At 37.9% G+C, this 16863-nt stretch overlaps 3 protein-coding genes across 3 annotated transcripts; all 3 read right to left on the minus strand.

Moving 5' to 3' along the window:
- Positions 1-296: 296 nt before the first annotated feature.
- On the minus strand, positions 297-1844 carry MELLADRAFT_72241 (uncharacterized protein; the record flags this gene model as incomplete). Its single annotated transcript, XM_007411735.1, has 2 exons — positions 297-1462; positions 1543-1844. 2 exons carry the CDS (start codon positions 1809-1811, stop codon positions 877-879), a joined length of 855 nt encoding a protein of 284 aa, XP_007411797.1.
- Positions 1845-3845: 2001 nt separating this feature from the next.
- Positions 3846-4743, minus strand: MELLADRAFT_107931 (uncharacterized protein; the record flags this gene model as incomplete). The annotated part of the gene is made up of 4 exons (XM_007411734.1): positions 3846-4123; positions 4225-4281; positions 4396-4545; positions 4617-4743. The coding sequence occupies 4 exons, from the start codon at positions 4741-4743 to the stop codon at positions 3846-3848; spliced, it is 612 nt and encodes a 203-aa protein (XP_007411796.1).
- A 1813-nt stretch (positions 4744-6556) lies between these two features.
- On the minus strand, positions 6557-12890 carry MELLADRAFT_75083 (uncharacterized protein; the record flags this gene model as incomplete). Its single annotated transcript, XM_007411733.1, has 6 exons — positions 6557-7381; positions 7542-7718; positions 7792-8211; positions 8356-8735; positions 10815-10819; positions 12840-12890. 6 exons carry the CDS (start codon positions 12888-12890, stop codon positions 7332-7334), a joined length of 1083 nt encoding a protein of 360 aa, XP_007411795.1.
- Between the last annotated feature and the right edge of the window lie 3973 nt (positions 12891-16863).

Genomic DNA, 16863 nt, shown 5'->3' on the forward strand with positions numbered 1-16863 from the left:
GAAATGCACTGGAGAGAGGAATGGGTCAAATTGAAGCAATCAAGTTTATCTTTTTGCTTACAGAGATCAGCAATCATTTTCCCACAATGGATGAGGCGTTGGTTGAGTTTAGTGAGCAAAACAAAGTCATCGACAGGGATTTGAAGAATACGAAAAATTATTGGTGGCAGTGGGGTAATTAAAAGGAAGAAACGGATGAGAGCTCAAGTGCACCCTAAAACTTTTTTCTCTCTGCTGCGTTGTGACTGCTGCGGTGAAATTTGTTTTTATTTTTTCTCAATCGGGCCAAGCTTTTTAGCAAAAGTAATATAATCTTTTCATGTTTCAAAAGAAAAAACTCCCGGAAGATATTTCGAAAATCACAAATGGTATAACAAATCAAATAACTGAAATGAACAATGTTTTGAAAAATAAATGAAACAACATGAAATAAAACAAACGCAAACGAAGCGAGAAAAAAAACGAGTTTGTAAAATCATCAATCATTCAAATTGTTGTGTTTATGAAATCTTGATCAACTGTAATGATGTTCATGTAAAAGAAGAAAGAGAACAGAGGAGGATAAGGAAAAAAAGGTGCGGGAAAAAAAACAAAAGTAAAGAGAAATAAAATCGATTGGAGTGTTTGAATCTTCGTGTATGTATAGGTATGAGTGTTTGAGAAAAAAAAGAAATCAAGATGATGACATAGAAATGTTAGCTATAAACAAAAGAAATTGTTGTAATCATCAACTTGTATAGATAAAAAAGATGCTTATGAGAACCAAAAGAGAATGCAAAAGAAAGATGACCAGGTTTCGAATGACTGGTTTGATTAGAATACATATGAACACAAGCCTAGCATTGATAAGACTTTTGACTTTCGTTTCTTGAAGAATCAGATTAGGTCCGAAGAAGTAAGCAGAGTAGTAAGTTGATCGATAGTTGAAGTCCGTTCAGAGTTAATCAAATCAGCATAACTCATAAAATTCAATCGATTCGAGCTCGATCCATGATGATCATGAAGGATAGATGAAGTTTGACGCGGTTGGATTAAAGTCGAATGAGAGTCTGATTTTGGTTCAAAGTTTAAGCTAGATAAAGGTATGATAGATGGAGAAGAACTTGAACTTTCAGGTGACCCATTGGATTCGTTTAAGTTAGTCGTAAAACTAATCGAAGAAATCGAATCTGATAATTGATGATGATGATGATTATGGAAATTCAAAGGAGAAGGTGGATCATCCAAAACCGAACTGATCGGTGAGATTTGTTGATCTAAACCTGGTCGTTTTCGAATCAATGGTGGAGTAGAAGGGATTGATGAATCTAAAATGATGTCTTCTGGATGAGTCGTACTCGTAAGAATCTCAACGGCTTCATCTAGGACTGATGGGATGGCTAATTGAGTAGCTTCGTGTGCTGTGAGATTAGGTTCTAAGAGTTCTACATCTCTTTCAAAGATTGATGAAGTAGATGTAGACCTTTTTTACGCAATTCAAATCAGATGATTAGTAAATCGAATTCTGGGGAGTTTTGTTCATAAATCATTCTTCATACTCACATTCCTTCAATGATATCATCTCTTGGAGTTGGACTAGGTGGACCTGAACCCAATAAAAGTAAAGTATGAGTAGGAGATTGAATTAAGTTAGATTTGTTGGATTGAAATGGTGAATTGGGTAAATGTTTAGGAGTCAGTTGAGTTTGATTTGATGGAAATATAAAAGGTTGAGTTTGAGATGGTGGAGTGATTGGACTTGATGATGGTTCGATCTGTTCTGTTGTTGAGAATGAAGTGTTAATTTGAAGTGAACCTGTTTTGGTATTCATCGTTCTTGTTGTTGTTGTTGTTGTTGTTGTTGTTGTTGTTCTTGCTGATGGGAAATTAGAAATTGGAAATTCAAAAAATTGCAGTCTTAAGGCTTAAGTCTTAAGTACTTATGTATTAAACCCTTTCAGTCTTTAGTTTTGGACTTGTTTGCTCCAAACAGAATGTCTGACTTTAATCAACAATCGGCTTCATCTTCGGATTTATCAAACAAACTTGACAATGATCCCACTATTAGCACTCATTCCGAATCCTCTCATCATCGGAACCTCTTTGTGTAAATATTCATCCGATTTTACTTTCATTTCGGGATCGTAATCTCACTGATTTAAATGTTCTATGATTCTATTTTTAATCCCATTCCTTCTTGCTAGATATGGAACATTAATTAATAAATCTATCTTAGAACGCGTTCTTGGCAGAAAATCAAGTGACTTGAAATTCGAAAATGGTTTGATATCAGTTTGAGTTCATTTCTTAAACCCATCAAAAAAAACATTGTAGAATTGATTGAAGTCGATCATTTTATCCGAACAGGATCACATTCGACTTCAACTACGTCATGCTGAGTACCCTGCTCTCGTGCCGAGTCATGTGGCCCAAAATGTTTTTCAACCTCAATTATCAGCTGAAGAAAGTCAAGTGAATGGTTTATTAATCATGGGTTTGACATTGAATGATTTTTCCAAATTGGATGAATTTGAAGGTGATGTAAGTAATCTTTCAAAGAATCCAATCACTTGATATCCAATTGATCCTTTCTTTTATATGATCCCAGGAATATATTTCAAACCCAATTTCTGTCAAAATCACTTCATCGTCTCATCAGATTCATGCAAAAGTTTATCTTTATTCTGAAAAGTTTTATTCTAATCTTTTACCTAAAGTTTGGTCATATGATCATTTCTTGAAATACCATTTTCAAAATTGGATAAATGATCCTAATCAATTTCTTGAAGTGGATCATCTAACTGAAGCTCAAACTGAAACTTGATCATTGAGATTCCATTCATTTGTTGTAAACCAGCTTAGATTATATGATTTTTTTGTATTCAGATTGAAAATTTAAAGGAGATTCTAGAAGAATCAGTGTTTGATTATTGCCAAGATGAGGAATAGATGGCATATTTCCTTCTAAGTCAAAAACACAGATATCAAACCTTTCAAGAAGGCCCAACTTGGAATCCTGAGTTGGCTTTAGGTAGACAAAATTTGATTGCATCCAGAAAAATGTGACATGTTGCCCCTTCCCATCCCATGGATTTTTTTCTGCAGGCTCAAACCAATCTTCCATTTCAACGCTGTCAAACTCTCTTGCTCAGGTTGACAACTGCAGCTAGATGAGGCAAGACAGTGAAGAATGGGGACACAAACTGAGCAGGGAACCACTTTGAGCCTTATGATTCTTTACATTTATAGTTTCTCAAGTTGTCCTGAGGAGACATGCAGTGAGGAAAACCTTTCAATATTTTTTACAATACAAATGATCAAACAACATATGCAGTGTCATTGTACATAGAGTCTTTTCTTCAGTCTACAGGTCATTGGGTTCAGATTTTTAAATGAACAGACAACCCTTCAAAGAAGACTGATTTGGATGTGGTGTGATTCCCTTTATAGGAATGTTGTATTCCAGTTCACTCATGTCACATTGGTTAGGGCTTTCTTACACTTATTGTATTGTACTATCCCTCACTTTTTTTGGGTTCCTTCCAATGTCCATATCAATGAAAAGATTAACACATTGTGAATACAGTCTGCCCGCTCCGAGAGCAGGAAAAACTCTGCAGCGGGGCACAAGCAATTCTCAATATTGTGAGTTTTACCACTTTATAAAGCTGAGATGATTGGCTGAGTGCCCAGGAGAGACACTCTGATGATAATCTATAACACATTTTTAACTACATACATATAGATATGATCCAGAAGACTGCTTGACTCCAAGGATTCTCAGTGGGTGAAGTTCCTCAATCTTAAGTAAAATGGTTTCAATTTTCGAATGAAGATAGATACATAATTTGATCTTTTTCTAATTTTTATTGGTTAGCTTGCAAATATTTTAATTCCTGTACCAAGGTTTCAATCTCTGCATTGATCTCGGCTTCAAGACCATCTGAACAGCCTACATGATGTTTTCCATGGACTATGTTAATCATAGAAAGTACGTAATGTGATTCTGTTGGTTTGAAATGAAATCGTGCAAGGTGATTCATTTGTTTGCGATCTTGTGGGAACCGTATGTTATATGCATTTGTAAATCGACCTGTCATCTGAATTACAAGCTCGTTTGAATTTTCACTCTCAACCACCTTGCCTAAAGATTGGTTTCCAAAGAAAGGTCAGCCTTTTGGAGTAGATTTTCTTTTAAAAGATTTTGATGCGGAATGAAGTCTTTCATCTGATATGATGACACACCGTTCAAGAGGACTTTAGTCCATTGGTCTAATCCTTTTTGGAAATGAGCAAGAGCATCTGTGATTTTCATCAATCCAACCAACGTTTTTCGAATCCAAAGAATCAAGACCAAAATGAATTGTATGATTAATCACCACTTCACAAGTCAATCAACATTACCAGCTCACTTACCTTCATTGAACAAACCACCGCTGACATGTTGGCGCTCAGGAAAATATGTGATCACATTCACAACGCCTTTGAACTTTGTATCTTTTCGTCTGGCTAATGCCTGATATTGTTGCATGATTCCATCCATCACAACTTTTGGATCGGGTATGCCTAAAAACAATATCTTGATGAGACTACACAACCACGGATATTTTCATGCCTCAAGCTGTATTGTAACTCACGTGGATCTTCATCAAGATTGTGAGCAAAGAGGTTGCCCTTCATGAACATGGCAAGTGATGGTGTTACCCACAGAGTAAAGACACATGATATAAGGGCAATAATTTTTTTAGACTTGAGAGGATACATGATGGGAACAAGATGAAGTAGAGTATTTTTTGACCTGAGAAGATATGTGAAGGAACTGACCAAAGAATAGGTAAGAGAGCCGCATAATTTATAGACAAACAAAGTACTAGATAAGGCAATCCCTGGTGCAAATTCACTTGAAGATTCTATAGAAACGCCTGCCAGTGAAACTCGTGTTCTAGCTGATAAATATAAATGATCATACATGATTGAAGACGAGTTCACTTATGATGTAAAGTTTTCTATTATCAAATCAACTGAATATGATTCCTTGTTGGAAAGAAGACTCAATACCCTTCTGACTATCTATAGAAAATCATTCACTGCAGGTTGCCTCATCTTTCAATGTCGCGCTCTTGGCCGGTGTGATAAAACACCTGATCAAGATCTTGTGATAAGTAAAGTCTCAATTAAAATACCTCTTATGTAAGATCTCACTGCAAATCAACAAGAAAGAAACTGGTGTAAAATTTATATGACATGACCTTCCCCGCCGGATTGCGCCGATGACCCCTATTTATAAAAACAATGCCGGCTGCGAATGTTTTGATCCTCCACGCCGCATTCTGGACCGGTCTGACAAAACACCTGGTAACCTGGCGAAGAGTAAAGGCTCAGTTAAAAGTTCTTTAATCAAAGGTCTCACTGCCAATAAACAAGAAACACTGTAGTAGAATACAAACTACGTGTTATATGTCATGATTTTCCCTTCCGGAATTACACCGACAATGAACCATTACTATAATTGTTTTTTTGGCTTTGAGGACATAGGTTTCAATGCTGCGATCCTGACTGGGCTGATAAAACATCCAATAAAGGCTCATGTAAAAAATAAAGCCTTGATCAAAATGTTTCTTTTTAAATTATTCACTTCAAATGAAGAAGAAACAGTAAGGTACGACATCAACCACACGTTATATCATACATGTCATGATTTTCCCCACCAAATTGCATTGGTGACCCCTACTTATAAAAACAATGCAGGCTGTGAGTGTTTTGATGCTTGAATGATGCATTTTTGACCAGTTTGAGAAAACACCTGGTAAATATTCGTGATAAGTAAAAGCTCAGTCAAAATGCTTCTGTTTAAATATCTACTGCAAACAAACAACAAACAGTGGGGTATGTTCAACTATGTGTTCATATGAGATGATTTTCCTCGTCGGATCACACCGGCAACCACTACAATTTTCTTTGACTTTGAAATATATTCACATTTCAATGCCAATAAAGGATTGATCAAAATGTGTATTTTCAAATCTTTCAATTCAAAGAAGCATTTTATCTTATACTGTCAAAGGCTTTCTCTCACAGATTTACTTACTTTTTTGGTTCTGGTTTTGGCAATGAAAAAGAAAAGTATGTTCAGATGACCATCCAGAACTAAATACCAATCAATCAATCAAAAAACCCATACCATTTTCTATCCTTGACATACCTATCTTCTTCCACTTCATATCCCCCTACCTCATACCTCATACCTCAGTCTCAACCAAACCAAACCCAAACCCTTTCTTAATCAAACATAATAAATATGTAATGCTGGATAGGTGATCAAAGCCTAGTTTGACAATATGAAAGACTCGATATAGTGGTAGCCAATACCAATGCAAAAAAATACTTTTTCAGACCAATCTGATTCAAAGAGTTTTGAAAAAATCAAAAGAAAGTTATTTACTTGACCACAAAAGTATATGAACATCCAAAAATAAAAAAAATTATCAACAAACTAATTATCAAAAAATAACCCATTTTTTATCTCTCTTTTTCTGTTCACAAATAATCTGTCTGTCTTAAACTAAATAAATCATATACCTCAAAGTACCTACCAACTTGTTTCTTAAAAATCCAATCCATCATTCACACACACACATGTCACACACACAAAAACAAAAACCACACCCATAAGAGCCCATAAAAAGGAAAGACGCTACAAATAAAATGAATTGAAATGAATTATTTTCTTAAAAAAAAACCCCACACCACCCTCTAAAAAAAATCCAACTTCTACTAAAACTTCAAACACCCTTTAAATTTTTTCATTTCTTTCTCAAAAACTTTTTTTTGCATCAGTTTCTTTCAACTTTTTTTCTTTGATGGTTGATTTTTTTCTTATATAACGTAAGTATATATTTTAAACCTCTTCTTGATCAAACTTTAATCATTAGAAAAATAAGAAACTTGAAAAAAAACAAAAGAAAAGAAAATCCAAGTAACCAATATCAATATCAAAAACTCCAAACCCTTTCTTCTTCTTTAGTTCCATCACATCAACCTATCTACACCTCTTCCTTCACTTCTCTTTTCCAAACCTAATAACCTCAAACCTCAACCCACTGTAAACCTCCATTCTCCAGTGTTCATCCAACCACTTACCCATTCAAACAAAAAAAAGAAAGAAAAGAAAAAAAGGAATGATTTATGTTGAAGATAAAAGAAAACCTTGGCAAAAAGAAAGAAACATTTTTTTTCATGGATTGATGGATCGAGTGATCGAGTGATTCAAAAGTTTAATCCAAATTATTTTTACTCATGATGAGCCATGGAACTTGAACTAGAAGAAGTATTCGGACGATGAGGATGATGATCTAATCTATAATCTTGAAAAACATTCGAACCAGTAACATTAGGAGCAATACTCCCATTCAAACTTCCCACCAGTCCCGTACTCGTACTAGCACCAGCAGTAGTAGTAGCAACAGTGTGATTTCCATTACTTCCCATCCCACCCCAATTTCCAAACGTTCCAGGTCCGTTTGGATGGTTTGAAGATGGATGATGAGTTAATGGATGATTACTGGTTTTCCTTTTGATCGAACTTTGTCCGTAATGTGATTCAGCATGTCGGGATAAGATTTCAATCACCGGTCCTAATAATCTTGTGAACGCCTTTTCCCCTAAGGCTGCTACTCTTAATCTACCTCCAATGGCTGTCACGGTTGCTGCTCTAGGTGCCGAGTTCAATAATGCGAGCTCTATTTGATGGTAACAAAAAATATCAGATAATGATCTCATTAACCTTCGAAAAGGAAGAAGAAGAAAACGTACCACCAAAATGATCTCCTTTTCCTAATGAACCGACAACTTCTGATTCATCACCTTCTCTCTTTTTAGTCACTTCAACTCGACCCGATTCAATAATATAAAACTCTCTACCAATCTCTCCTTCCTTAACGACTTCGACTCCTTCATTAATCGTTCTTTCTTCCAAAGAATCCGCAATCTTCGATCGCTCACCTGCAGTAAGTGAAGCAAGGATCGGAACTGTCGAAAGGAAAGATTCATACATCTTTCGTTTTCGCGAAGTGTGTTCCATCAAGATCGATCTAAATGTGACTCGATCGAGAGCCCAAAGGGTGGCAGATTGAGAAGTAGCCACCACCGTAGCTGCTCGAGGTGCGTTATACATCAAGGCCAATTCACCAAACGATCCACCAGGTCCATAGGAATGAACCTTTTTAGCAGGTGCTTGATGAGTGACGGTGGTCCCACCCACAGGAGTTTGACCACGTTGAGCGATGGGGTCTTGTTGAGATTGTTGATCGACTGGCAATGACAAAGTTCCAGTAGCCCCATTGGCGATCGGTGGAACATAGGTATAGGTAGCCGGACCTCTGACATAAACATCAAAGGTACCTTCTTCGACTACATAAAAGAAATCACCCACTCCACCTTGTACAATCACTTCTGTACCTAAACTGACTTTCAATTCTGACATCGCATTCAACACATCATTGTATTGTTCTTCATCCAGATTTCTGAATAATAAGTTTTCTTTGATCGAGGATTCGATTCTTGATCGTTGTTCGGTAGTCTTTGGAATGACTACCTTTGGTAAAGAAGGTCCTGAGGCAAGGTTCGAGGGTGATAAAGATTCAGCAGAGACAGATGTACGTCTTCCAAAGTTGTAACCGGATGGCACCATGGGTGGTTCAGCTGAGTCTGATTCGTCTGAAGCTTCTTCTGACGAGGATGATGATGGTGGCTTGAGTCTTTGATCGGTACCACGTTGATGAGGCATTGTAGCAGAGGCTTCTCTTGGTGAGAATTCTGAATGAGGAGCCATTCCGTAGACAGGCTGAGATGTTAAACGGTCGTGGTTAGGGGTTCCACCGGTGACCCTAGATGAAGGTCGGGATTGATGGTGTGAGGGGGAATGGTGGTGATGATGATGTGATGCGGGAGGTGGAGGAGGTGGATGATGATGGTGATGATGGTGTGGTTGAGGAGGTGAATGAGGATGATGATCGGTAGGACTGATACGCTGATGAGTTGGAGTAGAACTAGGACGACCGAACGAATAAGCGCGTTGTTCACCAGAAGCTATAGCTGGTGAATGGTGTTGATGAGCATGAGAATTTGAATCATGATGATGGTGATGATGGTGAGGTGGTGGTGGTGGTGCAACATGGTTTGAATCGATATGAGTAGGATGAGTTTGATAGATTGGTTGAGAAGTGAGATATTGAGTAGGTTGAACTTGAGCTTGAAACGGATTAATATAAGCTTGAGGAGCGATATGATGAGTAGGAAGAGGAATAGGAGAATAAGAAGGATTCAGAACAGGAGAATAAGCTAATTGGATTGGAATCGGATTATAATGATGGTTATAAGGCAGAGTAGTAGTAGTAGTAGTAGTCACTGGATGAGAATAAATGTCTTGATGAGTGGATGGTAAATAACTCAAAGTAGTAGCAGTAGGAGTAGTAGTAGTATTGGTAGTATTAGTACCCAAATTTCTAATTCGATCTTGTTCCAACTTTTGAAAGAACCAATTAGCACAATATTGAAGTGGATCAGAAGGAGAAGCACGTAAGATATCACGATTTAGTTCGTTTAAAAGACTAGTATATGCTGATGGTAATGACATGATCACTCTTCAGTCAGTCTTCAATCTGAAACTCGATTAATCTAACTTTCACTTTGGATTGGTGAATGATTCGATTCGATTCGATTTGATTTGTTTCGCTTTGATTTGTCGATTTGTCGATTTAGATAGGCTGGATTTGATTGGTTGATTGATGGTCAAATGGTTTGTTGATGATAATGATTTGGATGCTTGTTGATGATGATGACGTGTGATTGATTTTATTTTAATTTTTATTTTAATTTTTAATTTCTGACTTTAACCTAGCGAAATCCAAGTGACCCTCGCTGGAAGTTCCTTTTCAGGTAATCCTATCTTCACATCACTTTACTATCTATCTCTTCTTTCGGTAACACATATCACAATCAACAAAAGATTCTTCAATCCTCAAAGTGATATAACTCATACTTCATTCAAAACAAAGAATTCATGAATTCCCTTTAATTACTTCATTCAGCTTACACTTGTGTGTACCTATTCAAACCACTTTGCTTTCTATGCCAGAATACCCCCCATCGGTTGATACGCTCATGAGATTTGGTTGGTACATAATGGTCGTGTTGATATCTGAAATTCTCATGATCTAATAGGCAACTTGAATTCGACCATGAGCCTATCACCAAACATTGTTTTGCATAACGATGTCAATGATATCAATCAACAAAAGAAAAGAATACCGGGTTTAGATATTGATCAAATGCATCTGAAGCTACCTACAACGGGCTTTCAAACAAATCATATCGAGTGTATAAGGGGAGATATCGATATCAAGAAGGTCAGTTAAAGGACTTTCAAACCTAAAGGCGATATTTGTCCCTTCAGATATCACCACTCGTCTTACCACCAGTTCATCCTATACGAGCACCCCTTTGTAAAATATTTTCAAAGGCCATGATCAAATCTAGTTCAAACATCACCAATCAATTCCCTTTTCCTTTTGGAAAATTGACTCCTTCATCCAATCCTAAAGGCTTTTTTTAAAGCCTTTTTGTACCCAAGATTTCCTATGAAAGCTTCAGGACATTTCAATTGATCAACTCATGCGTGCTAAATCAAATTGAGATAATCATAACTTGGAATCTTCATTACAAAAGTGAAAAAGCAAAAAAAGAAAGTCGATTTATAAATTTGGTAATCTGGATCTTCCAATACACAACAAGACATTTATATCATCTGAATGTTTCTTTCTAAATCCGAGTATTACTTTTGCTAAAAAGCTTGGCCCGATCGAGAAAAAATAAAAACAAATTTCACCGCAGCAGTTACAACGCAGCAGAGAGAAAAAAGTTTTAGGGTGCGCTCAAGCTCCCATCTGTTCCATCCTTTTGATTACCCCACTGCCACCAACAATTTTTCATATCCCTCAAATCCCTGTCGATGACTTCGTTTTGCTCACTAATGTAAGGAACAAGATACACTCTACTGCTTCAATTCCTCCCATTTCTCTTTTCAGTTCATTTCATTCAACTCACTGATGATCTCTAATATTGTCTCTAGGTATCCTTCTTCAATACCTACCACCACACTGTCCCGAGTTGAACGCTATTGAGTTTGCAGTATGTGTTGAAGTTTGATGTTTGAAGATCACAAGTTTCATCATCTAGGTCAAATCCAGTTGAACGGATCCGGAAGGCAGCTCATAAGATCTTTACAGCTGAATTAACGAGCTAGATTTTCTATAATAGATGAATTGTTTTCAGAGATGCTTGTCATTGTATAGGAATTGGAATCAAGAAATTATAGATAAGATTGATGTGAAAATTGAGATCGTTTCAATCTTCTTCATAGGATCACAAGCAAATCGATCGACTTGGATTTTCTCAACAAAATCAGTCTCTAGATTACATCAGAGAGCTGAGATTGTTCACAATCTCTTCCACAGGAACAAAGAAGGTCAATTGGTTTTGACTGAGCAAAACCAGTCGATCTTTGGATTTTGAATGTCTTTGAGAGAACTGAGATGATTTTTCAGAGCATCCACAACGGTCCACCTACTTTGCGAGCCCTGGAACAGACCCCCGATCCTGATTTTGTGGATGTAGGGGGTCAAAAAAACAGGTGTCCACAGCGGTGCACTTGAAGTCAGGGGCCAGAACTCGATTGAGTGATATGGTATGCTTGTACCATATCATCTTGTTTCGAGTGCGGTTTGAGACGTGACTATATCGGTCACGTGGAAGCAGTGGCACGTGATATTGGGAGCCCCTATAGACCTCGCAGATGTGGGGGGTCCGGATGGAAATCTGGAGGCCCCCGACGTCTCACCCCCGATTGTGCGAGCTCCGTTGGAGCGTTTTTTTGCGTTTTGACCCCCTACATCGCTGGGGGCCCGCAAAGTAGGTGGACCGTTGTGGATGCTCTCAGCTCGTTCATAGGACCATAGACAAATTGAATGGATTTGGATGACTTATTCAAACCCCATGATTTCTTAGTTTTATTGACCTCATAAGAGATATGAGATTGTTCTCAACTCGCAATCATATGATTGTCTCATAGCAGATTCAAAGGGATCGGTCTTGATATCGTTCATAATCCATCGATGATCCTGTCAACCTCAGTTACCTTGAAAATCCACTCGCATTTCGGATATAGCTTTCATAAGGTATTCAATCTCAGACTTTTGTTATTCGGCTTGGTACTGGACAGGTTGAAGATATGTAAGGTACTAAAGCTTCAACATCATGTCTTTGTTTAATTTTTTAACAAATGCTCGTTATCAACATAGGAGGAACACTGTAGAGTTTCACACAACAGATGACTGCTTTCCTTGTCGAGCAGCGTTTTGTTTCTTGGTCATCGAGGGCCTACATCTCTTAGCATTGTTATAAGATGTAGTATCGTAGCCTTGGAAAGTCCTTTCTGAGTTGAGAAATCTTGAGGAATCCATTGCTTGGTTTGTCTGGATCGTGTGCAGTGGGTGGTGAAGATGACAGAGGGAGAGGGAGTGCAGGCAAAGCAATCGGTTTGTGAGCAGCACAAGGGGTAGTGCCAGTGGGATCTGGCGAGGTGTGGTTGTCTGAGCACCCTAAAACTTTTTTCTCTCTGCTGCGTTGTGACTGCTGCGGTGGAATTCTGGGTCTAATTCTGTTTTATTTTTTCTCTTTTGGACCAAGCTTTTTAGCAAAAGTAATATCACCAACAAAAAAAAGAGGTGAAACAAGCCTGGCTCGCAGCGCTACGTAGCGCTACTAGCCAGGAAAACGTTAGGGTAGTTACGGAGTAAACCCACAAATCTTGGTAGCTTTAGCGGTGACGAAAAAAAAAATCGGACCAAAACCATAGCAAAAAGCGTAAATATTTCCGCCGCGCTACTCAGCGTTACTAGCAAAAAGTGTTTATTTATTTATTTTTGAAGATGAGAAAAAAACAAAGGTGAGAGTCAACATAGTGTAAACAAGTGTAAAGAAAAGGCAAAGTAACAGTGTAGAGGAGTGTAAAGAACAAAAAACAATAAAAAAGATTTTTTGATAAAAAAACTCAAACACGAGTTTGGTGGTGTGGAAAGCAAACTCCATCCAACCCTCTTTCTTTTATATCAATGCCAAGCACCAGGTAGGCCTCATACAGAGCTTTAATTGCCGAGCTCACATTGTCATCCTCAAGGCCTGTTCCAGCTTCAAACACATCATTATTAAATTTAAATCTATTTCATACCAGAGTTGAACTATATGAATTAAAGGATAACAGAAAATTAACAATAATAATTAAAGATGACCTTCTTTGTTTTTTGCATTATATCATTTATAAACTCATTGAGTTCAGTTAAATTCAAATCGATCACAAGTTTATAGTCTCATTATTCAATCTCTGTAGAGTCAGGATCAAAAATGCAAATGAATCGAGGTGGATGCGATGGGAGGTGAAAACTTAACAATTGATTGTTCTATATTGAGGAAGCAATCATATAAAACAAAGAATGAATCAGTAAAGAAGAAAAGACAAAGAGAACATAAATGAATTACTTACTTAAATGAAGACCCTACAATCAAATACGAAATGAAATGGATCTTTGTCCTGGTATGAACAGTCAGAATCCAAATTGATGAAGGCAAGATCTAATGAAGAAGGATTCAAGAAAATAACAGAGAAAGTCAGTACAATGAGAGAGTGGAGAATGAAATGAGGACTTACTTGACATGATCAACAGTCAAAATCGAGATTGTCTTGGGTCAAGATGAGGGTAGGGGTTGAAAGTGCCAGAATCGAATTTGAGAGGAGGGACTGGGTTCAATTTTTGCATACAAACCTATGATGCACGTAGAGAAACAGGCTGGGATTGAAAATTAATTGAATAATAGATCGATTTCAAGGTGAGTAGGGTGGTGAGTCGAGAGAAACGGTGGAAGGAGATGGCTGGAAATTGTGTGGGCTGACTGCAATTGAAGATAGTGGAGTAGGGGAAAGCGTACCGGTAAAAATCCCAATCCAGAAATCCTAGCGCAAAGCGTAACGGCTGGATTTTTTGAGACCCGGGTAACGCAGTGGCCACGCCCGGCACTACGCCACGCCGCGCTCCGCGCTACTTTCTGCGCAGCAAGCCAGGCTTGGGTGAAACAAAAGAAAGATAAGTTAATAATTTCACATATGGTAATAGTATTCAGGAAGGCTACAAGATCTTCAATTGTCTCATGAACAATTCTTTCTTCCCTCCCTTTCCCCCTTAACTTGTAAAACAAATCTTCCGAAGTGATTTGTATAAAGAAGGAAAAATATATTTAATAAGAAAAAGCACAAATCAATAACAACCAAAACAAAAGACCAAGCCATATATATTGGAACAGTAGGTGGTTTCAAGTCAAATTTTTTACGGTATTTTGCAGTACATCAAGTTGTCCAAGACCATAAAATTTCACGCAAATTTCAAAAATTTGGGACACTTTTTTAGGTGTCCTGAGTGCTGTTGACTGTATATTTGCAGAAAAAAAAACACTGTAAAATTTCAAAAACTTGTCTGTTTCATAAATATCTTCACAATAATATCCTGACTTGAAACCCCCTAGTATGTGGTGCAGCACTTCTTTGAGTCATCTTTGTAAATTAATGATGATACATTGGGGTGTGAAATTAATGATGATTAGATATGAGTTAAAGTAAAGAGAAATTTGGCAAAAAAAAGCAGGAAAGATAAGAACTCTAAGATATAGTGTATGTAGGTAGATGTTGTCTTTCAAATGTATAATCATTGGGGCTCTCTTAGCCCAACCCATTGGTCAGTTTTTCTGATTTGAAATGGACTTCACCAAAAGATAAGTTTCAAGATTACTTCTTCTCAATTTTTTTTTCTTATGCTATTAGCTTACTTGTCCTGCAATCCTGCTCACATGCTTGCTACAACCCTGCACCAGCAACGTCAATGTTGCGTGTTGCTCAGCGGCGCTTTGCGGTTTTTTGGCCCCGCCACACAGCAGTGTTGCGGGTATTTTTGTGCTGTTTCAAACGGCACACACCAAGGTATTTGGTTTTTCAGTTTTTTTTGAAAGGCAACATAACACGGTTTACGGGCCTCAGAACTGCAGCAGTTGCGGTGTTACAGCCCCGTGTCAGGCCCGGATAAATTTCACGCTATGCCCAAAAGGGCAAGTCCTTCTCCACCACCAACATAGATGCCTCAGACCACAAAATTTCACACAAATTTCAAAAATTTGGGACACTTTTTTAGGTGTCCCAAATGCTGTTGACCATATATTTGCAGAAAAAAGAACACTGTAAAATTTCAAAAACTTGTCTGTTTCATAAATATTTTCACAAAGATATCCTGACTTGAAACTCCCTAGTACGTAGCAGTTCTTTGAGTCATCTTTGTTAATTAATGATGATCTATTGGGGTGTACAATTAATGATGATTAGATATGAGTTAAAGTAAAGAGAAATTTGGCAAAAAAAAAGCAGGAAAGATAAGAACTCTAAGATATAGTGTATGTAGGTAGATGTTGTCTTTCAAATGTATAATCATTGGGGCTCTCCTAGCCCAAGTTCAATCCATTGGTCAGTTTTTCTGATTTGACATGGACTTCACCAAAAGATAAGTCTCAAGATTACTTCTTCTCAATCTTTTTTTCTTATGCTATTAGCTTACTTGTTCTGCAATCCTGCTCACATGCTTGCTCCAACCCTGTACCAGCAACATCAATGTGGCGTGTTGCTCAGCGCCGCATTGCGGTTTTTTGGCCCCGCCACGCAGCAGTGTTGTATTTTGTTGCTGTTTCAACCGGCATACAACAAGGTATTTGGTTTTTCAGTTTTTCTTTAAAAGCAACATAACATGGTTTACGGGCCTCAGAACCACAGCAGTTGCGGTGTTAAGGCCCCGTGTCAGGCCCGGATAAATTTCATGCTGTGCCCAAACGGGCAAGTTTGTCTCTATGTTTCATCAACCATTATCGTACCACCATCCAATGGAGGTACATCTTTTCCATTTCTAGTATGCACCATGCTGCCATTCAAGATTTGATACATCAGGCAGCCAGGGGATGACTGTGCCAGGGTTGATCAATGCAATCTATCACATACATTTTCTTTCCTCTCCCCATCTGCGCTTGATTAAAGATTTTTTCTGACACCTCTTCTCTCCCAACTAACATCTGACTATCAACATCAATTCTTACTCCTTTTAAATTTTCACTTCACTTACTTGCTACAAACTTCTCTATCCCGTCTTGTATTAATTCTACAACCCTCATCAAAACTATCTCTCCATATTTACCAACCACAATTAGAATTATCGCCATCAATCACTTCATGATTGTTGTCAATGTTGTCTCAACCTATACTCCCTCACACCTTGCATGCAACTGAAACCAACACTCCACCTAGACCAGTTTGGAACCGCAAGCAGGCCAGCTACCCTAGCATGGTCTTGCCTTTGCCTGACTCTTGACAACAACTCAGTGTTGAAGCAGAAGCACCTAGGCTCTCAAAACGCAAGCGCAATGAGTTGAGTCAAGATTATCAAGATGATGATCAAGAATCTGTTACGTCTGTAGATTTTGGCAGGAAAAATAAGACAGCCACTCCACAGATACCAAAGCCAAAGCGTAAGACAAAGCCTAAGTCATCAGGCTCAACAAAGAAAGCCACGGCCTCCAAGGTTGAATCTGATGAAGTAAGTTATCCTCATCTAGACAATCCAGACATATAAACTTTTTATTGATTCCACTTACATCTTCCAGCAAATTTCAGAGAACATGACCAAAACAATGTTAAGAGCAGATTCTGATGAGGAGTTTGTTTCCAAGACTCAAAAGAGACGCAAG

The sequence above is a fragment of the Melampsora larici-populina genome, assembly GCF_000204055.1.
Source record: "Melampsora larici-populina 98AG31 unplaced genomic scaffold MELLAscaffold_26, whole genome shotgun sequence".
Lineage (NCBI taxonomy): Eukaryota > Fungi > Basidiomycota > Pucciniomycetes > Pucciniales > Melampsoraceae > Melampsora > Melampsora laricis-populina.